The sequence below is a fragment of the Hyla sarda genome, chromosome 4, assembly GCF_029499605.1.
Source record: "Hyla sarda isolate aHylSar1 chromosome 4, aHylSar1.hap1, whole genome shotgun sequence".
Taxonomy (NCBI): domain Eukaryota; kingdom Metazoa; phylum Chordata; class Amphibia; order Anura; family Hylidae; genus Hyla; species Hyla sarda.
This window is the reverse complement of record NC_079192.1, coordinates 98,826,591-98,853,826: the sequence shown is the minus strand read 5'-3', so window position 1 is coordinate 98,853,826 and position 27,236 is coordinate 98,826,591. Positions and strand designations below refer to the sequence as shown.

Genomic DNA, 27,236 nt, shown 5'->3' with positions numbered 1-27,236 from the left:
TGGCATTTTTTTTGGTTAAAGCCACGATAGGGGCCACAACGGTAGAAAAATGTGGAATAAATTGCCTGTAATAATTGGCGAACCCCAAAAAACGTTGGATAGCACGGAGTCCGGAGGGGCGTGGCCAATCTAAGACGGCAGAGAGTTTGTCTGGATCCATTTGTAGTCCTTGGCCAGAGACCAAGTATCCTAGGAAAGGAAGAGATTGGCATTCAAACAGACATTTCTCTATCTTGGCATAAAGTTGATTGTCACGAAGTCTCTGAAGAACCATACGGACATGCTGGCGGTGTTCTTCTAGATTGGCAGAAAAAATCAGGATATCGTCCAGATATACAACAACACAGGAGTATAAGAGATCACGAAAAATTTCATTAACAAAGTCTTGGAAGACGGCAGGGGCGTTGCACAGGCCAAAGGGCATGACCAGATACTCAAAGTGTCCATCTCTAGTGTTAAATGCCGTTTTCCATTCATCCCCCTCTCTGATGCGGATGAGATTATAAGCACCTCTTAAGTCCAGTTTGGTAAAGATGTGGGCACCTTGGAGGCGATCAAAGAGTTCAGAGATGAGGGGTAGGGGGTAGCGGTTCTTTACCGTGATTTTATTAAGACCGCGGTAGTCAATGCAAGGACGTAGAGAGCCATCTTTTTTGGACACAAAGAAAAATCCGGCTCCGGCAGGAGAGGAGGATTTACGGATAAAGCCTTTTTTTAAATTTTCCTGGATGTACTCCGACATAGCAAGAGTCTCTGGGGCGGACAGAGGATAGATTCTGCCCCGGGGTGGAGTAGTGCCCGGGAGGAGGTCAATAGGACAATCATAAGGCCTGTGAGGAGGTAGAGTCTCAGCTTGTTTTTTGCAAAAAACATCCGCAAAGTCCATATAGGCCTTAGGGAGACCGGTTACAGGGGGAACCACAGAGTCACGGCAAGGGGTACTGGGAACCGGTTTTAGGCAGTCCTTGAAACAAGAGGGCCCCCAACCCTTGATCTCCCCAGTGGACCAATCCAGGGTTGGGGAATGGAGTTGAAGCCAGGGTAGTCCAAGGAGGATTTCGGAAGTGCAATTGGGGAGGACCAAAAATTCAATCTTCTCGTGATGAGGTCCGATGCACATTAGAAGGGGCTCCGTGCGGAGACGTATGGTACAGTCCAATCTTTCATTGTTTACACAATTGATGTAGAGGGGTCTGGCGAGACTGGTCACTGGGATGTTGAACCTGTTGACGAGAGAGGCCAAAATAAAATTTCCTGCAGATCCGGAATCCAAGAAGGCCATAGTAGAGAAGGAGAAGGCAGAGGCAGATATCCGCACAGGCACAGTAAGACGTGGAGAAGCAGAGTAGACATCAAGGACTGTCTCACTTTTGTGCGGAGTCAGCGTACGTCTTTCCAGGCGGGGAGGACGGATAGGACAATCCTTCAGGAAGTGTTCGGTACTGGCACAGTACAGGCAGAGATTCTCCATGCGGCGTCGTGTCCTCTCTTGAGGTGTCAGGCGAGACCGGTCGACCTGCATAGCCTCCACGGCGGGAGGCACAGGAACGGATTGCAGGGGACCAGAGGAGAGAGGAGCCGGGGAGAAAAAACGCCTTGTGCGAACAAAGTCCATATCCTGGCGGAGCTCCTGACGCCTTTCGGAAAAACGCATGTCAATGCGAGTGGCAAGATGGATGAGTTCATGTAGGTTAGCAGGGATTTCTCGTGCGGCCAGAACATCTTTAATGTTGCTGGATAGGCCTTTTTTAAAGGTCGCGCAGAGGGCCTCATTATTCCAGGATAATTCTGAAGCAAGAGTACGGAATTGTACGGCGTACTCGCCAACGGAAGAATTACCCTGGACCAGGTTCAACAGGGCAGTCTCAGCAGAAGAGGCTCGGGCAGGTTCCTCAAAGACACTTCGAATTTCCGAGAAGAAGGAGTGTATAGAGGCAGTGACGGGGTCATTGCGGTCCCAGAGCGGTGTGGCCCATGACAGAGCTTTTCCAGACAAAAGGCTGACTACGAAAGCCACCTTAGACCTTTCAGTAGGAAACTGGTCCGACATCATCTCCAAGTGCAGGGAACATTGGGAAAGAAAGCCACGGCAGAATTTAGAGTCCCCATCAAATTTATCCGGCAAGGATAGTCGTAGACCAGAAGCGGCCACTCGCTGCGGAGGAGGTGCAGGAGCTGGCGGAGGAGATGATTGCTGAAGCTGTGGTAGTAGCTGCTGTAGCATCACGGTCAGTTGAGACAGCTGTTGGCCTTTTTGCGCTATCTGTTGTGACTGCTGGGCGACCACCGTGGTGAGGTCGGCGACAACTGGCAGAGGAACTTCAGCGGGATCCATGGCCGGATCTACTGTCACGATGCCGGCTGGCAGGTAGTGGATCCTCTGTGCCAGAGAGGGATTGGCGTGGACCGTGCTAGTGGATCGGTTCTAAGTCACTACTGGTTTTCACCAGAGCCCGCCGCAAAGCGGGATGGTCTTGCTGCGGCGGTAGTGACCAGGTCGTATCCACTAGCAACGGCTCAACCTCTCTGACTGCTGAAGATAGGCGCGGTACAAGGGAGTAGACAGAAGCAAGGTCGGACGTAGCAGAAGGTCGGGGCAGGCAGCAAGGATCGTAGTCAGGGGCAACGGCAGGAGGTCTGGAACACAGGCTAGGAACACACAAGGAAACGCTTTCACTGGCACAATGGCAACAAGATCCGGCGAGGGAGTGAAGGGGAAGTGAGGTATAAATAGGGAGTGCACAGGTGAACACACTAATTGGAACCACTGCGCCAATCAGCGGCGCAGTGGCCCTTTAAATCGCAGAGACCCGGCGCGCGCGCGCCCTAGGGAGCGGGGCCGCGCGCGCCGAGACAGGACAGACGGAGAGCGAGTCAGGTACGGGAGCCGGGATGCGCATCGCGAGCGGGCGCTACCCGCATCGCGAATCGCATCCCGGCTGGAGACGGTATCGCAGCGCACCGGGTCAGTGGAGCTGCCCGGAGCGCTGCGGTAGCGAGAGAGAAGCGAGCGCTCCGGGGAGGAGCGGGGACCCGGAGCGCTCGGCGTAACAATGATGATGGGGGATCTGAACCCCCCCCCCCCCCGCTCTCCTGGAGAGGACCCCAGCTCTTTGAGAGGAGCACGTACTGCAGACAGTATCCACCCTATTCATTCTCTATAGGAGACTCTAGTGCTGTACTTGGGTATCTCTGGCGCTCCTATAAAAATAAATGGAGCGCCTGCCGTCTGCGTTGATGGACCAAAATAAAAAACAATGAAAAACAAAACCAGCAGTAAGGACAGATATTTTTTACATGTCCTGAGTGTTCAGACACCAACGGATTACTACAACAAGTGGGGAGAGAAGCGCTGCTGAGCACTTCTCTCCCCACTCTCTGTCTTTGAGGCTGAGATGTTCCCATAGACTTGAATTATGACATTGTCTTGGTCATGTGGTACAGAGCTAGAAGAGCACACACTAATTCAGACCCAGACCAATCAAATCTTTTGATATGTCTCTAATGTCTTTTCTAAATGATAGTACCCATTTAAGGGCCTTTTATTGGCTGAATGAGTGTTTGCAGGAACATGTAAAGGGCCAGCAATCAGTCAACATCAGCTGTTAATACAGCCAAAAAGATGAAAAGTATAAAGTAGCTGCACATTACCCCGTGTATACCTGACATGTGCAGCAGACAATTAAGAAATTAAAGGGGCGCTAAATGATCCGGCACCAGATGCCGGATCAGATGGGCATCATTATCGGGGGCCTGCTTCTTTTACATCAGAATGGCTATTTCTTAATGTTTTTTGGATAAAAAAATATATCACAGCAAATTTATATGAAAGATATAAATCACTAGGGTGATCGTTAGCACTTTCGATAGCAAAAACATATCCAAAAATTTACACTTACCTATAAGTTTCTATAGATTAATTATATGCTAAAACAGTGTGGAAGAAAACAATGTGTTGTCATGCTGATGGTCAAGTATTTATGTTTTTCAAACTGAGTGAAAAGTATACAGTTTATCATATATTATTATCTATAAAGTTGGTTTCACAAAGTTTTTTTTATTTATTTATTTATTTTAAAGGGGTATTCCAAGAATTTTTTTATTTGACTATTCTACAGGGGCTGTAAAGTTAGTGTAGTTCACAATATAGTGTCTGTACCTTTCTCTCATGGCTGCTCTTGCATTCTTATGTGATCTTTGCTCTGGGTCAGCATACGAAAGGACTCCTGTGTCAGGTATTCCCATGATGCAGTGTGGCCGAGACATTACCTCACTAGTCAGGTGATGGCAGGGAGCCTGTTCTGCTTCAATGGTTGGATCGACCACAGGGAATTTGCAACAGCTGGAGGCACCCTGATTAGAATGCACCGGTCTTTTGCATGGAATTCAACAGGAAAAAGCCATTTCACAAAAAGAAAGCCTAATGGTAATCTCACTACATAGCCATTTAACCCAAAGACAAGCACGGATCCTTCCTAAGCATTTCCATTACTGTTTGGCAGGTAAGTGCTAAAATCACCTTATAGTGGATAACTCCTTTAAATACCACTTCATTCTTTATTGTAGCTGTTTGTGTCAAAACCAGAAGATAATCCAACAGGAAGCAGAAGTATAGATTCCTTCCTTATATTTCACATTCATTGTGAATTCCCTTCAGGCTAAAAGGGGTACTCCGCCCCTAAACATCTTATCCCCTATCCAAAGGATAGGGGATAAGATGTCTGATCACAGGGGATCCAGCCGCTGGGACCTCCCACAATCTCGGGTCGGCACCTCGGACGTACTGAACATGAAACGTTGGGGCTTTTGTGTTTGTGACATCCCTCCACGTTTGTCACCAGGGGCAAAGACAGGAGGAATTCTTCTCTTCTTGTCTTCATGTTTCTTCATACGAGAGGAGGCCAGCGAGAGCGACTTTTGAGTCTCCTTCCAAATAGAGGAAAAGTCCCGGGTCAAATCATCTACTGCAGGAACTCCAGATGAAGTGGGGATGGGGAGGGGGGGAAGCAGGTGACGGCTGTACACCACAAAGAAGGGAGACTTGGCGGATGACTCAGAGTCTTTGAAATTGTACGAGAATTTGGCCCAGGGTAACAGGTCAACCCAATCATCTTGACGGGAGGAGACAAAATGTTGCAGGTAGTCACCAAGGATCTGGTTTATTCTCTCCCCTTGTCCATTAGATTGCGGGTGGTAGGCGGAGGAAAAATTCAATTCAATCTTTAATTGGGTGCAGAGTGCTCTCCAGAATTTCGAGATGAATTGAAGGCCTCTATCGGAGACGATATGCGTAGGCAGTCCGTGGAAACAAAAAATGTGCAAAAAAAATTGCTTCGCCAATTGTTGCGCAGAAGGGAGGCCAGGGAGTGGAACGAAATGGGCCATTTTGGAGAATCAATCAACGACCACCCAAATGACAGTGTTGCCATGGGATACAGGAAGGTCAGTGACGAAGTCCATCGCTATGTGTGACCAAGGCTGTTCGGGTACTGGCAGAGGAAGAAGAAGACCCGCGGGCCTCTGGCGAGGAGTTTTATCACGTGCGCAAACAGTACAGGAGCATATGAAGTCAGTCACATCTTTTTCAAGGGAAGGCCACCAATAGTGTCTGGCAATCAACTGAGTGGATTTCTTGATTCCAGCGTGACCCGCCAAGTGGGAGGAGTGACCCCATTTGAGAGTCCGGAGGCGAAGACGTGGGGGGACAAAGGTCTTTCCTGGAGGAACTGGCGCCAGAGAAGCAGGAGCAGCAGAGATCAGACACTCGGGGAATGATGTGTTGGGGAGAGGTTTCTGCCTCAGTGGCATCAGTGGAACAAGATAGGGCATCCGCCCTGACATTCTTGTCTGCAGGACAAAAATGTATCTGGAAATTGAAGAGGGCGAAGAACAATGACCACCTGGCCTGGCGAGGATTTAAGCACTGGGCGGACTGTAGATATGACAGATTTTTGTGGTCAGTGTAGATGGTGATCGGGTGGAGGGATCCTTCCAGGAGATGCCTCCACTCCTCAAGTGCCATTTTAATGGCCAGCAATTCTCGATCACCAATAGCGTAATTTTTTTCGGGAGGAGAAAATGTTTTAGAGAAAAAAACGTGACATTTTTTCCTTTGCCGTTTTTCTGAAGAAGAACCGCCCCGGCTCCTACTGAAGAGGCGTCCACCTCAAGAAAGAATGGCTTCAGAGGATCAGGCCCAGTCAAGACTGGTGCGGAGGCAAAGGCGGCCTTAAGGCAAGTAAAAGCTTCTTCTGCTTGGGGAGGCCAGGATCTCGGATTTGCATCTTTCTTGGTCAGAGCCACAATGGGAGCCACGATAGTGGAGAAGTGGGGGATAAACTGACGGTAGCAATTAGCGAATCCGAGGAAGCGCTGGATAGAGCGAAGTCCGGAGGGGCGTGGCCAATCCAAGACTGCGGAGAGCTTATCGGGGTCCTTTGAAGACCCTGTCCTGAGACCAGATATCCCAGGAAAGGAAGACAGGTACGCTCAAAGAGGCATTTTTCAATTTTGGCGTAGAGATGGTTAACACGGAGGCGCTGGAGCACTTGACAAACATGGAGGCGGTGTTCCTCTAGGTTGGAGGAGAAGATTAGAATGTCATCGAGATAGACCACCACGCAAGTATACAACAAGTCCCGGAAGATCTCATTGACAAAGTCTTGGAAGACTGCAGGGGCGTTGCAAAGACCGAATGGCATGACTAAGTATTCGAAGTGACCATCTCGGGTGTTAAAAGCGGTTTTCCACTCATCTCCTTCACAAATTCTGATGAGATTATACACGCCCCTGAGGTCAAGCTTAGTAAAAATATTTGCTCCGCGCAGCCGGTCAAAGAGTTCCGAGATGAGTGGCAGAGGGTAGCGGTTCTTTATAGTGATCTTATTGAGGCCGCGGTAGTCAATACAAGGGCGTAGAGACCCATCCTTCTTGGCAAAGAAGAATCCTGCTCCAGCAGGAGAAGACTTCCTGATGAAACCTTTTTTGAGATTCTCCTGAATATACTCTGTCATGGCCTCAGTTTCTGGAGCGGAGAGAGGGTAAATCCTGCCACGGGGCGGCGTGGTCCCAGGGAGCAAGTCAATAGGGCAGTCGTAGGGCCTATGTGGTGGTAAGACCTCTGCCTGTTTCTTGCAAAAGACGTCAGAAAAGTCTTGATAGGCCTTTGGAAGGCCGAGCAAAGGAGAAGCAACGGAAACTTGGCTGGTGGGTAGCGACTTAAGGCAGCATGTGTGGCAGGAAGAGCCCCCAGATTTTATGTCCCCTGTGGTCCAGTCGAGTGTAGTAGAATGCGGCTGGAGCCAGGGTAAGCCAAGAAGGATGTCAGAGGTGCAGTTAGGCAGGACAAAGAACTCAATCATCTCTTGATGGAGAACCCCCACGGTCATGCGTACTGGGGCCGTGCGGTAACGCACGGTGGAATTCAGTTGTTCTCCGTTAACTGAGGAAATGAAGAAGGGCTTGACTAGACGGATAACAGGGATGTTAAACCGGTTGATGAAGGAGGCTTTAATGAAGTTTCCTGCTGAACCAGAGTCCAAGAATGCCTCCGCAGAGAAGGAGGCTTTATCAGCAGGAGAAATCCGCACTGGAATAGTCAGGCGTGGAGAGGAGGAATTTACACCCAGTGATGCCTCTCCCACGTTCACTAGGTGCGAGCGTTTCCCTGACGCTGAGGACGAAGAGGACAATCCTTTAGGAAATGTTCAGAGCTCGCACAGAATAGGCATAAGTTCTCGTTCCTCCGTCGAGTCCTCTCTTGTTGGGTCAGGCGAGACCGGTCCACTTGTATGGCCTCCTCAGCGGGAGGCACAGAAACTGACTGCAAAGGATGCTGGAAGAGAGGAGCCAGGCGTGGGTATCGCCTGGTGCGAACGACATCTTTCTCCTGGCGGAGCTCCTGACGTCTCTCAATGTAGCTGTCACGATGCCGGCTGGCAGGTAGTGGATCCTCTGTGCCAGAGAGGGATTGGCGTGGACCGTGCTAGAGGATCGGTTCTAAGTCACTACTGGTTTTCACCAGAGCCCGCCGCAAAGCGGGATGGTCTTGCTGCGGCGGTAGTGACCAGGTCGTATCCCCTAGCAACGGCTCAACCTCTCTGGCTGCTGAAGATAGGCGCGGTACAAGGGAGTAGACAGAAGCAAGGTCGGACGTAGCAGAAGGTCGGGGCAGGCAGCAAGGATCGTAGTCAGGGGCAACGGCAGAAGGTCTGGAATCACAGGCAAGGAACACACAAGGAACGCTTTCACTGGCACTAGGGCAACAAGATCCGGCGAGGGAGTGAAGGGGAAGTGAGGTGATATAGGGAAGTGCACAGGTGTAAACACTAATTGGAACCACTGCACCAATCAGCGGTGCAGTGGCCCTTTAAATCGCAAAGACCCGGCGCGCGCGCGCCCTAGGGAGCGGGGCCGCGCGCGCCGGGACAGAACTGACGGGGAGCGAGTAAGGTACGGGAGCCGGGGTGCGCATCGCGAGCGGGCGCTACCCGCATCGCGAATCGCATCCCGGCCGGAGGTAGTAACGCAGCGCCCCGGGTCCGTGGAACCGACCGGGGCGCTGCAGTGAGGGAAGTGTAGCGAGCGCTCCGGGGAGGAGCGGGGACCCGGAGCGCTCGGCGTAACAGTACCCCCCCCCTTGGGTCTCCCCCTCTTCTTGGGGCCTGAGAACCTGAGGATCAGACTTTTGTCCAGGATATTGTCCTCAGGTTCCCAGGACCTCTCTTCTGGACCACAACCCTCCCAATCCACTAAAAAAAAAGTTCTTCCCCTGACCTTTTTAGAGGCCAAAATCTCTTTGACAGAGAAGATGTCCGAGGAGCCGGAAACAGGAGTGGGAGGAACAGATTTAGGAGAAAAACGGTTGAGGATGAGAGGTTTAAGAAGAGAGACGTGAAAGGCATTAGGGATACGAAGAGAAGGAGGAAGAAGAAGTTTGTAAGAGACAGGATTAATTTGACACAAAACTTTAAAAGGACCAAGATAGCGTGGTCCCAACTTATAGCTCGGGACACGGAAACGGACATATTTAGCGGAGAGCCATACCTTGTCTCCAGGGGAAAAAATGGGAGGAGCTCTTCTTTTCTTATCTGCGAATCTCTTCATGCGAGAAGAAGCCTGTAAGAGAGAATTTTGGGTCTCTTTCCATATGGTGGAAAGATCACGAGAAATTTCATCCACAGCGGGCAGACCAGAGGGCAAGGGGGTAGGGAGGGGGGGAAGAGGGTGACGGCCGTACACCACGAAAAACGGAGATTTGGAGGAAGATTCAGAGATTCTGAAATTATACGAGAATTCGGCCCAAGGTAGAAGATCTGCCCAGTCATCCTGGCGGGAGGAAACAAAATGTCGTAAATAGTCACCCAAGATCTGGTTAATTCTCTCTACTTGTCCATTGGATTGAGGATGGTATGCAGAAGAAAAATTTAATTTAATCTTGAGTTGTTTACAGAGAGCCCTCCAGAATTTAGACACAAATTGGACGCCTCTATCCGAGACGATCTGTGTAGGCAACCCGTGAAGACGAAAAATGTGTACAAAAAATTGTTTAGCCAACTGAGGCGCTGAAGGAAGACCAGGAAGAGGGATGAAATGTGCCATTTTGGAGAATCGATCAACGACCACCCAAATAACAGTGTTGCCATGGGATGGGGGTAAGTCAGTAATAAAATCCATACCAATCAGAGACCAAGGTTGTTCGGGGACAGGTAGAGGATGAAGAAAACCAGCGGGCTTCTGGCGAGGAGTCTTATCCCGGGCACAGATAGTGCAGGCTCGCACAAAGTCCACCACATCAGTCTCTAGAGTCGGCCACCAATAGAAGCGAGAGATGAGTTGCACAGATTTCTTGATGCCCGCATGACCTGCGAGATGGGAGGAGTGACCCCATTTGAGGATCCCAAGGCGTTGGCGTGGAGAAACAAAGGTCTTTCCTGGAGGAGTTTGCCTGATGGAGGCTGGAGAAGTGGAAATCAGGCAGTCAGGAGGAATGATGTGTTGAGGAGAGAGTTCAATTTCAGAGGCATCTGAGGAACGAGAGAGAGCATCGGCCCTAATGTTTTTATCAGCAGGCCGAAAGTGAATTTCAAAATTAAATCGGGCAAAGAACAGAGACCACCTGGCCTGACGAGGATTCAGCCGTTGGGCAGACTGGAGGTAGGAGAGGTTCTTGTGATCGGTGTAAATAATAACTGGAAATCTTGATCCCTCCAGCAGATGCCTCCATTCCTCAAGTGCTAATTTAATGGCTAGAAGCTCTCGATCCCCGATGGAGTAGTTCCTCTCCGCCGGAGAGAAGGTCCTGGAAAAAAAACCACAAGTAACAGCATGCCCGGAAGAGTTTTTTTGTAGAAGGACAGCTCCAGCTCCCACTGAGGAGGCATCAACCTCCAATAGGAAGGGTTTAGATGGGTCAGGTCTGGAGAGCACGGGAGCCGAAGAAAAGGCAGACTTGAGTCGTTTAAAGGCGTCTTCCGCTTGAGGAGGCCAAGACTTGGGATCGGCATTTTTTTTTGTTAAAGCCACAATAGGAGCCACAATGGTAGAAAAATGTGGAATAAATTGCCTGTAATAATTGGCGAACCCCAAAAAACGTTGGATGGCACGGAGTCCGGAGGGGCGTGGCCAATCTAAGACGGCAGAGAGTTTATCTGGGTCCATTTGTAGTCCCTGGCCAGAGACCAAGTATCCTAGAAAAGGAAGAGATTGGCATTCAAACAGACATTTCTCTATTTTGGCATAGAGTTGATTATCACGAAGTCTCTGAAGAACCATACGGACATGCTGGCGGTGTTCTTCAAGATTGGCAGAAAAAATCAGGATATCGTCCAGATATACAACAACACAGGAGTATAGTAGATCACGAAAAATTTCATTAACAAAGTCTTGGAAGACGGCAGGGGCGTTGCATAGACCAAAGGGCATGACCAGATACTCAAAGTGTCCATCTCTGGTGTTAAATGCCGTTTTCCATTCATCCCCCTCTCTGATGCGGATGAGATTATAAGCACCTCTTAAGTCCAGTTTGGTAAAAATATGGGCACCTTGGAGACGATCAAAGAGTTCAGAGATGAGGGGTAGGGGGTAGCGGTTCTTAACCGTGATTTTATTAAGACCGCGGTAGTCAATGCAAGGACGTAGAGAGCCATCTTTTTTGGACACAAAGAAAAATCCGGCTCCGGCAGGAGAGGAGGATTTACGGATAAAGCCCTTTTTTAAATTTTCTTGGACGTATTCAGACATGGCAAGAGTCTCTGGGACGGACAGAGGATAGATTCTGCCCCGGGGTGGAGTAGTGCCCGGGAGGAGGTCAATGGGACAATCATAAGGCCTGTGAGGAGGTAGAGTCTCAGCTTGTTTTTTGCAAAAAACGTCCGCAAAGTCCATATAGGCCTTAGGGAGACCGGTTACATGAGGAAGCACAGGGACACGGCAAGGTTTACTGGGAACCGGTTTTAAGCAGTCCTTGGAACAAGAGGGCCCCCAACTCTTGATCTCCCCAGTGGACCAATCCAGGATTGGGGAATGGAGTTGAAGCCAGGGAAGTCCAAGAAGGATTTCAGAAGTGCAATTGGGGAGGACCAACAGTTCAATCCTCTCGTGATGAGATCCGATGCACATTAGAAGGGGCTCCGTGCGGAAACGTATAGTACAGTCCAATCTTTCATTGTTTACACAATTGATGTAGAGGGGTCTGGCGAGACTGGTCACCGGGATGTTGAACCTGTTGACGAGAGAGGCTAAGATGAAATTTCCTGCAGATCCAGAGTCCAGGAAGGCCACAGCAGAGAAGGAGAAGGCAGAGGCAGACATCCGCACAGGCACAGTAAGACGTGGAGAAGCAGAGTAGACATCAAGGACTGTCTCACCTTTGTGCGGAGTCAGCGGACGTCTTTCCAGGCGGGGAGGACGGATAGGACAATCCTTCAGGAAGTGTTCGGTACTAGCACAGTACAGGCAGAGATTCTCCATGCGGCGTCGTGTCCTCTCTTGGGGTGTCAGGCGAGACCGGTCGACCTGCATAGCCTCCACGGCGGGGGGCACAGGAACAGATTGCAGGGGACCAGAGGAGAGAGGAGCCGGGGAGAAGAAACGCCTCGTGCGAACAGAGTCCATATCCTGGCGGAGCTCCTGACGCCGTTCGGAAAAACGCATGTCAATGCGAGTGGCAAGATGGATGAGTTCATGTAGGTTAGCAGGGATTTCTCGTGCGGCCAGAACATCTTTAATGTTGCTGGATAGGCCTTTTTTAAAGGTCGCGCAGAGTGCCTCATTATTCCAGGATAATTCTGAAGCAAGGGTACGGAACTGTACGGCATACTCGCCAACGGAAGAATTACCCTGGACCAGGTTCAACAGGGCAGTCTCAGCAGAAGAGGCTCGGGCAGGTTCCTCAAAGACACTTCGAATTTCCGAGAAGAAGGAGTGTACAGAGGCAGTGACGGGGTCATTGCGGTCCCAGAGCGGTGTGGCCCAAGCCAGGGCTTTTCCAGACAGCAGGCTGACTACGAAAGCCACCTTAGACCTTTCAGTGGGGAACTGGTCCGACATCATCTCCAAGTGTAATGAACATTGGGAAAGAAAGCCACGGCAAAACTTAGAGTCCCCATCAAATTTATCCGGCAAGGATAGTCGTATTCCAGAAGCGGCCACTCGCTGCGGAGGAGGTACAGGAGCTGGCGGAGGAGATGATTGCTGGAGCTGTGGTAGTAACTGTTGTAGCATAACAGTCAGTTGAGACAGCTGTTGGCCTTGTTGCGCAATCTGTTGTGACTGCTGGGCGACCACCGTGGTGAGGTCAGCGACAACTGGCAGAGGAACTTCAGCGGGATCCATGGCCGGATCTACTGTCACGATGCCGGCTGGCAGGTAGTGGATCCTCTGTGCCAGAGAGGGATTGGCGTGGACCGTGCTAGAGGATCGGTTCTAAGTCACTACTGGTTTTCACCAGAGCCCGCCGCAAAGCGGGATGGTCTTGCTGCGGCGGTAGTGACCAGGTCGTATCCCCTAGCAACGGCTCAACCTCTCTGGCTGCTGAAGATAGGCGCGGTACAAGGGAGTAGACAGAAGCAAGGTCGGACGTAGCAGAAGGTCGGGGCAGGCAGCAAGGATCGTAGTCAGGGGCAACGGCAGAAGGTCTGGAATCACAGGCAAGGAACACACAAGGAACGCTTTCACTGGCACTAGGGCAACAAGATCCGGCGAGGGAGTGAAGGGGAAGTGAGGTGATATAGGGAAGTGCACAGGTGTAAACACTAATTGGAACCACTGCACCAATCAGCGGTGCAGTGGCCCTTTAAATCGCAAAGACCCGGCGCGCGCGCGCCCTAGGGAGCGGGGCCGCGCGCGCCGGGACAGAACTGACGGGGAGCGAGTAAGGTACGGGAGCCGGGGTGCGCATCGCGAGCGGGCGCTACCCGCATCGCGAATCGCATCCCGGCCGGAGGTAGTAACGCAGCGCCCCGGGTCCGTGGAACCGACCGGGGCGCTGCAGTGAGGGAAGTGTAGCGAGCGCTCCGGGGAGGAGCGGGGACCCGGAGCGCTCGGCGTAACAGTAGCGCATATCAATGCGGGTAGCCAGGAGGATTAGTTCAGTAAGGGAGGAGGGTATCTCTCGTGCGGCCAGACAATCCTTAATATGGCTGGATAAACCTTTTTTAAAGGTCGCACAGAGAGCCTCATTGTTCCAGGCCAACTCAGAGGCCAAAGTACGGAATTGTATGGCGTATTCGCCCACAGTAGAGTCATAGTTACATAGTTAGTACGGTCGAAAAAAGACATATGTCCATCAAGTTCAACCAGGGAATTAAGCGGTAGGGGTGTGGCGCGATATTGGGAAGGGATGAGATTTTATATTTCTTCATAAGCATTAATGTTATTTTGTTCCAGGAATGTATATAATCCTGTTTTAAAGCTGTAAATTGTTCCAGCTGTGACCAGTTCCGGAGGTAGACCGTTCCATAAATTCACAGTCCTCACGGTAAAGAAGGCGTGTCGCCCCTTGAGACTAAACTTTTTCTTCTCCAGACGGAGGGAGTGCCCCCTCGTCCTTTGGGAGGGTTTAACCTGGAACAGTTTTTCTCCATATTTTTTGTTTGGGCCATTAATATACGTTTATCATATCCCCCCTTAAACGTCTCTTCTCAAGACTAAACAATTGTAACTCCTTTAATCGCTCCTCATAGCTAAGATGTTCCATGCCCCATATTAGTTTAGTCGCGCGTCTCTGCACCCTTTCCAACTCCGCAGTGTCCCTTTTATGGACAGGTGCCCAAAACTGAACAGCATATTCCAGGTGAGGCCGTACCAATGATTTATAAAGGGGGAGTATTATGTCCCTGTCCCTTGAGTCCATGCCTCTTTTGATACATGACAATATCCTGCCGGCTTTGGAAGCAGCAGCCTGACATTGCATGCTATTCTGTAGTCTGTGATCTACAAGTACACCCAGATCCTTCTCTACCAGTGACTCTGACAGTTTAATCCCCCCTAAGACATACGATGCATGCAGGTTATTAGTACCCAGATGCATAACTTTACATTTATCCACATTGAACCTCCTTGGACAAGGTTCAGTAAGGCAGTTTCCACGGATGAGGCACGGGCAGGTTCCTCAAAGACACTGCCGACTTCAGAAAAGAAGGACTGGACGGAGGCAGTGGCAGGATAGTTGCGGTCCCAAAGCGGCGTGGCCCAGGCCAAGGCCTTCACAGAAAGTAAACTGATGACGAACGCCACCTTAGACCGTTCAGTGGGGAATTGGTCCGACAACATCTCTAAGTGCAGGGAGCATTGGGACAGGAATCCCCGGCACTTTTTAGAGTCCCCGTCAAACTTATCTGGGAGAGACAGGCGGACTCTAGCAGAAGAAGCAGCAGCTTGGAGAGGAGGAGATGCTCGAGCTAGCGGTTGAGGCTGTGGAGGCAGAAGCTGTTGTATCATGGCGGTCAACTGCGACAGCTGTTGTCCTTGTTAAGCAATCTGCTGGGACTGCTGGGCAACCACGAAGGTGAGATCAGCGAGGCTTGGCAGCGGTACCTCAGCGGGATCCATGGCCGGATCTATTTTCAGGGTCCGGACTAGCGGCTGGTGAAGACACTGGAGGTGGATCCTCTGTGCCAGAGAGGCGATGACACGGGCCGTACTGGGGAATCGGTTCTAAGCAGTTACTGGTGTTCACCAGAGCCCGCCGCAAAGCAGGATGGACTTGCTGCGGCAGTAACTACCAGGTCGTGTTCCCCAGTAGCGACTCGACCTCTCTGGCAGCTGAGGTTCATAGTCAGGGGCAACAGCAGAAGGTCTGGATACACAGGCTTGGGACACACTATAACGCTTGCTCAGGGCACAAGATCCGGCAAGGAGAGGAAGGGGAAGTGGGTTTTTATATGTTAGGGAGTGATTGGAAGTGATTGGGCCAGGCACCAATTAGTGTTGCACTGGCCCTTTAAATTTAAGCAAACCGGCGCGCGCGCCCTAGGGAGCGGGGCCGCACGCGCCGGGAGGAAGCAGACGGGGGCGAGAGGTGAGTGAGATGGGGCGCGATCCGAGGGCGGGCACGAGCCATGCCCCAGATCGCGTCCCCTCCGGGTACCAGGGAGCAGCGCTCACGGTCAGCAATGCCGACCGGAGTGCTGCAGGCAGAGGCATGCCGTGAGCGCTCCGGGGAGGCAGCGGGACCCGGAGCGCTCGGTGTGACAGTTTAGAGGTGGAGTACCCCTTTACGGCTTAAAAAATGCATCAAAAACTGGAGTGGTCTTATTCTAAAAAGGCTTTCTAAGGGCAATGTCACATGGCTTATAAGTGTATGTTTTTTAATGCGGAAACCACAATGGTTTCAGTGTCAAAAGCTACATGGTCTCACTGGTTATAAACTAACTTCCATTGACTTGATTGTCATTACAGTCAGCAAGAGCTTCAGGAATGCCTTGCCACATTGCCTGCAGCTCAGAAAGCGCATGTGCACATGACCTTACAGACAGTGGCAAAGCACTAGGGGTTGCAACCAGGACCTTAAGCCAAAGGGACACATGGGCCTTTCTTCAAATTAGGCTAGTCTTCTGTATATACAGTGATCCTGTGGCAGCCCGGGATATTCTTCCCCTGTCAACTATTACAGGAGAAGAAGATCTAGCATACTCACAATACTGCACTAAGAGCAGCATCGCTCTCTCTTGAAGGCCGCAGACTGCGACTGTAAAAGCCAGGGCTTCACCCTCCCAGCACAGGCAGCCTTACAAGAAAGAGAGATCAGCCCCCAGTGTGCAAGCAGTGGGGCAGAGGTGAGTATTAGTTTTTTTTTATCTGGCAACAGGGGGCTTATTATTGTGAGGGGGCTATATAAAGTCTGATGAGCACAAAGGGAGCTAAGGGGGGGGAGTATTGTGAGGGGGCATAATACTTTGGTTATAAGGAAAAAGACTGTGTGGTTCCCTCATGGGGGCACTGTGGCTGGATTTAATAGGGCGATGTAGATATTGTTATGATAGGACACTGTAGCTAGTACTTTCATGAGGTCACTTGAATGGGGCACTATAGCTGCATTATTATAGATATATTTTGAGAACAGATTTGGGGATATAGGGGATAATTCCTCAAACTGTTTACCCAGTTTTTTTTTTTTTTTAAGTCTTAATTTTTTTTAGCAATTGTCGCAGCCCGTTTCCGTGCGACTTTTCGCAGATGACCACTTCTACACGCTAACTCAGACTTATTCCCACCAGCTATACAAAAGCATCAAAACTAACGCCATGCTGAGGTGATTTGCTCGTGCGACACATTCATCAAGTGCCATGCAACATTTTATAATTTTTTTGCATACACCTCAATGTCATTGTGACATTTCTGTTTTAAACTTTTACAGAGAGAACACCACCATAATTGATGAATTCCCCCTAGAGAGTGAATACTGTAGAAAAGGACAGGCATCCTGCACTCACCGTGTAAGATCTGGTCACTCGGCTCCCATCTTGGGCCGCTCCTCCGGAGGGGATCTCAAGACAACGTGGGGCACTCAGAGGTGACTGCCAGCGTTTTCACGCAATGAATGCGCTTCGTCCGGCATGATGGTGACCCTAGTAGCTAGTCTTATTGGCGCGCTCGGAGGTGACTGCCGGCGGTTTCACGCAATGAATGTGCTTCATCCGGCATGATGGTGACCCTAGTAGCCAGTCTTATTGGGGCGCTCAGAGGCGACTGCCGGCGGTTTCACGCAATGAATGCACTTTGTCCGACATGATGGTGACCCTAGTAGCCAGTCTTATTGGAACGTTCAGAGGCAACTGCGAGCGGTTTCACGCAATGAATTGCGCGAAACCGCTCGCAGTTGCCTCTGAGTGCCCCACGCTGTCTTGAGATCCCCACCGGAGGAGCGGCCCGAGATGGGAGCTGAGTGACCAGATCTTACACGGTGAGTGCAGGACGCCTGTCCTTTTCTACAGTATTCGTTTTCCTGACTTTTGTTTAATTGTCCTAACACCGCCGTGTATGGTAGTATCTGGTTTCCTGCCTAAGTGAGTATATCCATCTCGTGGTTCTGAGGGCTATTGGTGTCGGTGCCACTGTTTTGTTCTTTGGTTTGGATTTTGTTCCCCCTAGAGATTGTTTCATGGGACATCTGACCAGGAGACCAGCTACATTTAAATAAATAGGCTCTTGCAACATGAAAGCTGCATCCAAACACAAATATACATATTGGAAAAGCTAATACATGAATATCTATCCTACTTGCACAGGTAAAATCAAAGGAACTCTGAAAACTTTTTACTTTAATTGCAAATCCTTAAAAAGAATTATTAAGTAACAAGAAAAAAGCAAAGTTGGGCCGTTGGTGGTGCTGGTCCTGATGGAAAGAAAGCTCTGTAGACCCTTCTCAGTGTCTAAACGTGGTTTTATTAGCACAGAAAGCAACGCGTTTCTGGTCCGAACTGGACCCATTGTCTGGCAGTGTGCAAGATGTAGGGTCTACAGAGCTTTGTTTCCATTAGGACCAGCGCCACCAACGGCCCAACTTTGCTTTTTTCTTGTTACTTACACTGCTGGGACATCACCTTTGTTCCAGAGGACCTTGGCTGCAGACCTGAGACATCACCTAAGGCTATCATAGATGCTCTCAGCACAACGAAAATAGGTGAGTGTTACAACTTAACCTGTCTTCATCTCACCTATAAACATCCTTCACTAGGGGCGCATATCCCTGTTTTTTTTTTCTATCTTTAAAAAGAATTATGACTTTTCCTGAAATATTACCGATATTAGCATATTGCCGATGTAGAAGCACACGCAGCTTGACATGTTAATTCCGGGAATCAGTAGATGCAATAGTTTAATAAGCTAATCATTTTACATGAAAATTCTCAGAAGCTTGGATTAAAAGAAGGCATCTTAAAGACTTCATATGTATGCTGTCCCAGCTGCACAGGGAGTTGTGACAGGGTTAATGCCAATACTGACTGGCACAATCCCAGCTGAAGCTGCCTCCCTTCTATGAAAAAGTAGGCCAGATTCCCACATGACCGCCGCCGCTTTCCAGCAACTCCTGCTCGTTTAGGGAGAAAGAGCTGAAAATAGCTCCTGTGGGAACTGTGACAGGAGAGACTAGCCAGGGGGTGTTCCATTATGCCACCCAAATCAGTAATTCTCTGAGTGTGCAAACACTGTTATATCTAACTGAACAAGCCTTTAATTAGACTCTAATTTGGGCAAATCTCTCTCCAAAATGTGTGGGGTCAGTTGGCTTGTTATGCAACATTGATAAAAAGGCACATATGTGCCACAATGCTGACCAGTGTAGATTTGTCATTAGAGACAGTGGCAGATTAAAGGGGTACTCATTTTTTTTTTTTTAAATCAAATGGTGCCAGAAAGTTAAACAGATTTGTAAATTACTTCTGTTAAAAATCTTAATCCTTCCAGTACTTATCAGCTGCTGTATGGTCCACAGGAAGTTTTCTTTTTGAATTTCCTTTCTGTCTGACCACATTGCTCTCTGCTGACACCTCTGTCCATATCAGGAACTAGAAAAAAGGAAAGTGCTCCATGGTGTGATAAGGCAACATTATATTGAAAACCAGAAGATCTGGTGCTCACCAGCGATGGTTGTACTAAGCCATGCACAACAATGGTAACCGTAGGTAGAAGTGTGATAGCCAGGGTCCAGCAGCCGCTCCTGAGGTAGTAACCTTAAACAAACGAACACCTCCAAGAGTAATCTCAGGATCAAGCAAGGCGCATGGATCTTGTTCAATGGTAGGATCATATCAGGATCTGAGGGTCTCTTCGGTACTCCCATAGAAATGAATGGGGTGCATGCCGTCTGCAGCACGCACTCCTGACTAAGAGCCAGGTCCCGTTTTGGAGATTGCGGTGGTCCCAGAGGTCAGACTCCCCCCCCCCATTATTAGCTACTTATCCCCTTTAAGTGATACATGGTTGATCCATGGTGCTTAGCTATCAACAGGGAGCGTGGCACCTTAGTGGTTTACAGAGAGAAAGGGCTCCCTCTATAGGCCTATCAATGCCCCTGTGATGCAACTGCAGAGTGACAATGATTTGTCATGGCAAATAGGAGCCTAACTACAGTCCCTGGGTCTTCCATGCCCTTCCAAAGGCAAGACTACCTGTAAGGCTACCCGTAAGTCAAAAACAGTCATAATTCACAGCACAACATAAGTAGGACAGTATAGTTTATAAGGATTCAATCGCTTGGTCAAGTCCCCTTGTAGTATTAAAGTATTTTTAATATTTTTTTTATTTAAAAATTTAAAAAATGTGTAATAAAGTATAAAAAATAAAAGTATAGCTAAATACAAAAGCTTAATTGAACAGATTTCATAATAACAAATAAAATCTGTAATACCAGACAGCAATCGCGGGCCAGACATAGTAGACAATGGTCATAATATACCAGTGTTTCCCAACCAGGACGCCTCCAACTGTTGCAAAACTACAACTCCCAGCATACCCGGAAAGCCAACGCTAGGAGTTGCAGTTTTACAACCGCTGGAGGAACCCTGGTTGGGAAACACTGTAATATACTCAGACCTTGTTAGGTAAAATAAATAGCACCAAAATATGTCACACTGTATAAGAACAATTTCTATGAAGGTACATGAAAAATGGTGCACAAGGTGAAAAAAAAACTAGGCATACAGTGAATAAATGCTGCACCCCATCGCATATTTCAGTGGTTGGTTCCTTATTACTCATAAGCTCCCAGTATGTCAACAAAAATCCAAAAAATTATGACTCTTAAAATACAATGAAAAATGGTTATGAAGGAGTTAAAAACAATTCTGCATCTCCAGTTTATGCCCTCCTGAGAGTGATTTGGATGGGATGGTCATGAAGGGGGGGGGGGAGTAAAATAAAATGCCTGATGGATGAATCTACAATTTCATTATAAAGGCTTTAACGCTCCTGTCAACAAAATGGACAGGGTTTGCACTTAAGGAAGGACCTGTCACAGATGTAAATAGGATGCCATTTAGCTGTAAATTGGAAACATTACTTTTTGGTTTTTAATTAGGTTTGGTTGAAGAATCAAGGGCCTTTACAGTGGCAATTACCCAGTGATTACCCTCCTGAATATCTAAAAGGTAGGGGTGTGAATAGTATGACAAAAAAACTAAACTGTCTTATTTTCCTCCCCATTGAGCACCGATTTCCACTCTTCTTAAGCAACACACTTCTGAATAGCTAAAAGGTACTCACTGCATCCTGCAAAATTTTGGGTGGTAGATCGATCTATACTTAGAACACTGTAGGTAAGAAAAAAATAGATTCCCTGAAACATCACTTTAATGATAGCTATGGATAAGGTTAATACTAAATATAGTGTCTTGTGAGCTGTAACAAAGTGGAAAGCAAAAGACCTGACTTTTTATAGTCCTTGTATGGTTTGCTGTACAGTAGAAATAAAGATTGTCGGCACTCACCATATCTTCATTACAGATCTTCTTTATTAACACACACTCACAAGTACATCTGAGGGGTGGGGGGGTAGAGCAGGGCTACAGCAGATGTTTTGCACTGACTAGTGCTTCATCTGGCCTTATCGCTGTTGTTGGATTGCTGATACTCTTATGTAGATGGAATAAAAAACAACCAATCACTATAGTCAATCACCATATTATGTGATCATGGTGATTGGTTGTTTATTATGCCACCTGTATAAGAGTTTCAGCAAACCACAACAGAGATAGGCCAGATGAAGCACTAGTGCAAAACAGCTGCTGTAGCCTTCTCCCCCCCCCCCCCCCCCTTCTTGTCACCTTCTCAGATGTACTTGAGAAGATGTGGTGAGTGGCGACAATCTTTATTTCTACTGTACTGCATGTTTGGAATTGCTCTGGAGTCAGAGCACCACTATAGACTCCTTCTTACTGATATACCTGGAAGTGAAAGTCTTGGCAGTGGCAAATTATATTGTCATTTTCTGTGGCTTGTATGGTTTGCACCAATTTGTTAAAGGTGGAAAGGGGAAAGGTTTGTACGTAAGGGAAAATATAAACATGTATACTGCATTTTGGTGTTGACATCAACCACCATCATTCCATATCCGGGGTAAATAGTCTAGTCCTTGCGCTTTCCTCCTTTATTTTTCTTGTAGAAGAGAGGGGAAGCATGTCCTTTGGGCTTGCTTACTTTTCATCTCTGTGATGCTTCTAGATAAAATTGTATATGTTAACGTTGCCCATGGAAGAGGGGGTAGAGCATGTGTTAGGTTAAGTACATGACTGCCAGGGGGTAGGGTATGGGTTAGGTTAAGTACGTGACTGCCAAGGGCGCTATTAAGGAGAGGATGAATTTAATGAACCCTAAGCACAAAGACAATTATCTTTTCTTTAAATTTATTTTGACAACCAAGTGGGTGCTGTGTCTAAGCTGAGGTATGGAGTGTAATATGTTAGAATGGCAAGCCGCCTCTGCATTGAGAACTGCCTGTGTGTTGATGGGATGAAGGTGAAGAGAAATACGGAGTGGTATTTTAAATATGTATGCTAGGTACTAGCAGGGTGTCGATGTGGGGCACAGTCAGAAAGCCCTGCCATTGGCACCAAGCTAGCTTGTCCCACACCTTGTTGGGGCCGGATAATTCTACAGGTGCCAGAGCAGGTATGGACACATTTTGAGAGAAGGACAGCTTTTTCTCAAGTTGATGGAAATATGTTTAAATATCAGTACTTGGTCATTTATGAAACATACTGCATCAATGATAGCAAGTCATATATTAGACCTCCAGTAATCTAATGTTCCTGGAGGTTCTCATATATGAGATACAGCAGTCATCAAGGGGGAAGTCAATTTTGTGGACTTCTTGTTCCATTGAGGAACATTATAGTCAGCCTGTCTCCAGCCCACATTGGCTCGCTACACTGTAAAAAGAGGTATATAGGCCAAAGGTTTATTTACTGTCACGATGCCGGCTGGCAGGTAGTGGATCCTCTGTGCCAGAGAGGGATTGGCGTGGACCGTGCTAGTGGATCGGTTCTAAGTCACTACTGGTTTTCACCAGAGCCCGCCGCAAAGCGGGATGGTCTTGCTGCGGCGGTAGTGACCAGGTCGTATCCACTAGCAACGGCTCAACCTCACTGACTGCTGAAGATAGGCGCGGTACAAGGGAGTAGACAGAAGCAAGGTCGGACGTAGCAGAAGGTCGGGGCAGGCAGCAAGGATCGTAGTCGGGGGCAACGGCAGGAGGTCTGGAACACAGGCTAGGAACACACAAGGAAACGCTTTCACTGGCACAATGGCAACAAGATCCGGCGAGGGAGTGAAGGGGAAGTGAGGTATAAATAGGGAGTGCACAGGTGAACACACTAATTGGAACCACTGCGCCAATCAGCGGCGCAGTGGCCCTTTAAATCGCAGAGACCCGGCGCGCGCGCGCCCTAGGGAGCGGGGCCGCGCGCGCCGGGACAGGACAGACGGAGAGCGAGTCAGGTACGGGAGCCGGGATGCGCATCGCGAGCGGGCGCTACCCGCATCGCGAATCGCATCCCGGCTGGAGACGGTATCGCAGCGCACCGGGTCAGTGGAGCTGCCCGGAGCGCTGCGGTAGCGAGAGAGAAGCGAGCGCTCCGGGGAGGAGCGGGGACCCGGAGCGCTCGGCGTAACAGTACCCCCCCCCCCTTGGGTCTCCCCCTCTTCTTAGAGCCTGAGAACCTGAGGAGCAGACTTTTGTCTAGGATGTTGTCCTCAGGTTCCCAGGATCTCTCTTCAGGTCCACAGCCCTCCCAATCCACCAAAAAGAACCTTTTTCCTCTGACCGTCTTGGAGGCCAGTATCTCTTTCACTGAGAAGACGTCAGAAGAACCGGAGACAGGAGTGGGAGAAACTAATTTGGGAGAGAAACGGTTGATGATGAGTGGTTTAAGAAGAGAGACATGAAAGGCATTAGGAATACGGAGAGAAGGAGGAAGAAGAAGTTTGTAAGAGACAGGATTAATTTGGCACAAGACTTTGAAAGGACCGAGATAGCGTGGACCCAGTTTGTAACTGGGGACACGAAAGCGGACATATTTAGCGGAGAGCCATACCTTGTCTCCGGGAGCAAAAATGGGGGGAGCTCTTCTTTTCTTATCGGCAAACTTTTTCATGCGAGATGAAGCCTGTAAAAGAGAATCTTGGGTCTCTTTCCATATGGTGGAAAGATCACGAGTCACTTCATCTACAGCGGGCAAACCAGAGGGCAAGGGAGTAGGGAGGGGGGGAAGAGGGTGACGGCCGTACACCACGAAAAATGGGGATTTGGAGGAAGATTCAGAGACTCTAAAGTTATACGAGAATTCGGCCCATGGTAGAAGATCTGCCCAATCATCCTGGCGGGAGGAAACAAAATGTCGTAAATAATCACCCAAGACCTGGTTAATTCTTTCTACTTGTCCATTGGATTGAGGATGATATGCAGAAGAAAAGTTTAATTTAATCTTGAGTTGTTTACAGAGAGCCCTCCAGAATTTTGACATGAATTGGACGCCTCTATCCGAGACTATCTGTGTGGGCAACCCGTGAAGACGAAAAATGTGTACAAAAAATTGTTTAGCCAACTGAGGCGCTGAAGGAAGACCAGGAAGAGGGATGAAATGTGCCATCTTGGAGAATCGATCAACGACCACCCAAACAACAGTGTTGCCACGGGATGGGGGTAGGTCTGTAATAAAATCTATACCAATCAGAGACCAAGGCTGTTCGGGGACAGGCAGAGGATGAAGAAAACCAGCGGGCTTCTGGCGAGGAGTCTTATCCCGGGCACAGACAGTGCAGGCTCGCACAAAGTCCACGACATCCGTCTCCAGAGTCGGCCACCAATAGAAGCGAGAGATGAGTTGCACAGATTTCTTGATGCCTGCATGACCTGCGAGATGGGAGGAGTGACCCCATTTGAGGATTCCGAGGCGTTGGCGTGGAGAGACGAAGGTCTTTCCTGGAGGAGTTTGCCTGATGGAGGCTGGAGAAGTGGAAATCAGGCAGTCAGGAGGAATGATGTGTTGCGGAGAGAGTTCAACTTCCGAGGCATCCGAGGAACGAGAGAGAGCATCGGCCCTAATGTTCTTATCGGCAGGCCGAAAGTGAATTTCAAAATTAAATCGGGCAAAGAACAGAGACCACCTGGCCTGGCGAGGATTCAGCCGTTGGGCAGACTGGAGATAGGAGAGGTTCTTGTGATCGGTGTAAATAATAACTGGAAATCTTGATCCCTCCAGCAGATGCCTCCATTCCTCAAGTGCTAATTTAATGGCTAGAAGCTCTCGATCCCCGATGGAGTAGTTCCTCTCCGCCGGAGAAAAGGTCCTAGAAAAAAACCCACAAGTAACAGTATGCCCGGAAGAATTTTTTTGTAGAAGGACCGCTCCAGCTCCTACAGAGGAGGCATCAACCTCCAATAGGAAGGGTTTAGATGGGTCAGGTCTGGAGAGCACGGGAGCCGAAGAAAAGGCAGACTTGAGCCGTTTAAAGGCGTCTTCCGCTTGAGGAGGCCAAGACTTGGGATTGGCATTTTTTTTGGTTAAAGCCACGATAGGGGCCACAACGGTAGAAAAATGTGGAATAAATTGCCTGTAATAATTGGCGAACCCCAAAAAACGTTGGATAGCACGGAGTCCGGAGGGGCGTGGCCAATCTAAGACGGCAGAGAGTTTGTCTGGATCCATTTGTAGTCCCTGGCCAGAGACCAAGTATCCTAGGAAAGGAAGAGATTGGCATTCAAACAGACATTTCTCTATCTTGGCATAAAGTTGATTGTCACGAAGTCTCTGAAGAACCATACGGACATGCTGGCGGTGTTCTTCTAGATTGGCAGAAAAAATCAGGATATCGTCCAGATATACAACAACACAGGAGTATAAGAGATCACGAAAAATTTCATTAACAAAGTCTTGGAAGACGGCAGGGGCGTTGCACAGGCCAAAGGGCATGACCAGATACTCAAAGTGTCCATCTCTAGTGTTAAATGCCGTTTTCCATTCATCCCCCTCTCTGATGCGGATGAGATTATAAGCACCTCTTAAGTCCAGTTTGGTAAAGATGTGGGCACCTTGGAGGCGATCAAAGAGTTCAGAGATGAGGGGTAGGGGGTAGCGGTTCTTTACCGTGATTTTATTAAGACCGCGGTAGTCAATGCAAGGACGTAGAGAGCCATCTTTTTTGGACACAAAGAAAAATCCGGCTCCGGCAGGAGAGGAGGATTTACGGATAAAGCCTTTTTTTAAATTTTCCTGGATGTACTCCGACATAGCAAGAGTCTCTGGGGCGGACAGAGGATAGATTCTGCCCCGGGGTGGAGTAGTGCCCGGGAGGAGGTCAATAGGACAATCATAAGGCCTGTGAGGAGGTAGAGTCTCAGCTTGTTTTTTGCAAAAAACATCCGCAAAGTCCATATAGGCCTTAGGGAGACCGGTTACAGGGGGAACCACAGAGTCACGGCAAGGGGTACTGGGAACCGGTTTTAGGCAGTCCTTGAAACAAGAGGGCCTCCAACTCTTGATCTCCCCAGTGGACCAATCCAGGGTTGGGGAATGGAGTTGAAGCCAGGGTAGTCCAAGGAGGATTTCGGAAGTGCAATTGGGGAGGACCAAAAATTCAATCTTCTCGTGATGAGGTCCGATGCACATTAGAAGGGGCTCCGTGCGGAAACGTATGGTACAGTCCAATCTTTCATTGTTTACACAATTGATGTAGAGGGGTCTGGCGAGACTGGTCACTGGGATGTTGAACCTGTTGACGAGAGAGGCCAAAATAAAATTTCCTGCAGATCCGGAATCCAAGAAGGCCATAGTAGAGAAGGAGAAGGCAGAGGCAGATATCCGCACAGGCACAGTAAGACGTGGAGAAGCAGAGTAGACATCAAGGACTGTCCCACCTTTGTGCGGAGTCAGCGTACGTCTTTCCAGGCGGGGAGGACGGATAGGACAATCCTTCAGGAAGTGTTCGGTACTGGCACAGTACAGGCAGAGATTCTCCATGCGGCGTCGTGTCCTCTCTTGAGGTGTCAGGCGAGACCGGTCGACCTGCATAGCCTCCACGGCGGGAGGCACAGGAACGGATTGCAGGGGACCAGAGGAGAGAGGAGCCGGGGAGAAAAAACGCCTTGTGCGAACAAAGTCCATATCCTGGCGGAGCTCCTGACGCCTTTCGGAAAAACGCATGTCAATGCGAGTGGCAAGATGGATGAGTTCATGTAGGTTAGCAGGGATTTCTCATGCGGCCAGAACATCTTTAATGTTGCTGGATAGGCCTTTTTTAAAGGTCGCGCAGAGGGCCTCATTATTCCAGGATAATTCTGAAGCAAGAGTACGGAATTGTACGGCGTACTCGCCAACGGAAGAATTACCCTGGACCAGGTTCAACAGGGCAGTCTCAGCAGAAGAGGCTCGGGCAGGTTCCTCAAAGACACTTCGAATTTCCGAGAAGAAGGAGTGTATAGAGGCAGTGACGGGGTCATTGCGGTCCCAGAGCGGTGTGGCCCATGACAGAGCTTTTCCAGACAGAAGGCTGACTACGAAAGCCACCTTAGACCTTTCAGTAGGAAACTGGTCCGACATCATCTCCAAGTGCAGGGAACATTGGGAAAGAAAGCCACGGCAGAATTTAGAGTCCCCATCAAATTTATCTGGCAAGGATAGTCGTAGACCAGAAGCGGCCACTCGCTGCGGAGGAGGTGCAGGAGCTGGCGGAGGAGATGATTGCTGAAGCTGTGGTAGTAGCTGCTGTAGCATCACGGTCAGTTGAGACAGCTGTTG

General features: G+C 49.1%; 1 protein-coding gene across 4 annotated transcripts in view; it reads right to left on the bottom strand.

Moving 5' to 3' along the window:
* Window positions 1–27,236, bottom strand: part of IGDCC3 (immunoglobulin superfamily DCC subclass member 3) — a 191,829-nt gene that overhangs the window by 57,124 nt on the left and 107,469 nt on the right. The window contains exon 1 of one of the 4 annotated variants that reach the window (XM_056571732.1): window positions 18,883–19,011. The exons of the other annotated variants lie outside the window; for them this stretch is intronic. Within the exon in view, the coding sequence (XP_056427707.1) occupies window positions 18,883–18,976 (94 nt within the window). The 5' untranslated portion in view covers window positions 18,977–19,011. Of the gene's footprint in view, window positions 1–18,882; window positions 19,012–27,236 lie in introns of those variants that run through there. 4 annotated transcript variants of the gene reach the window in all.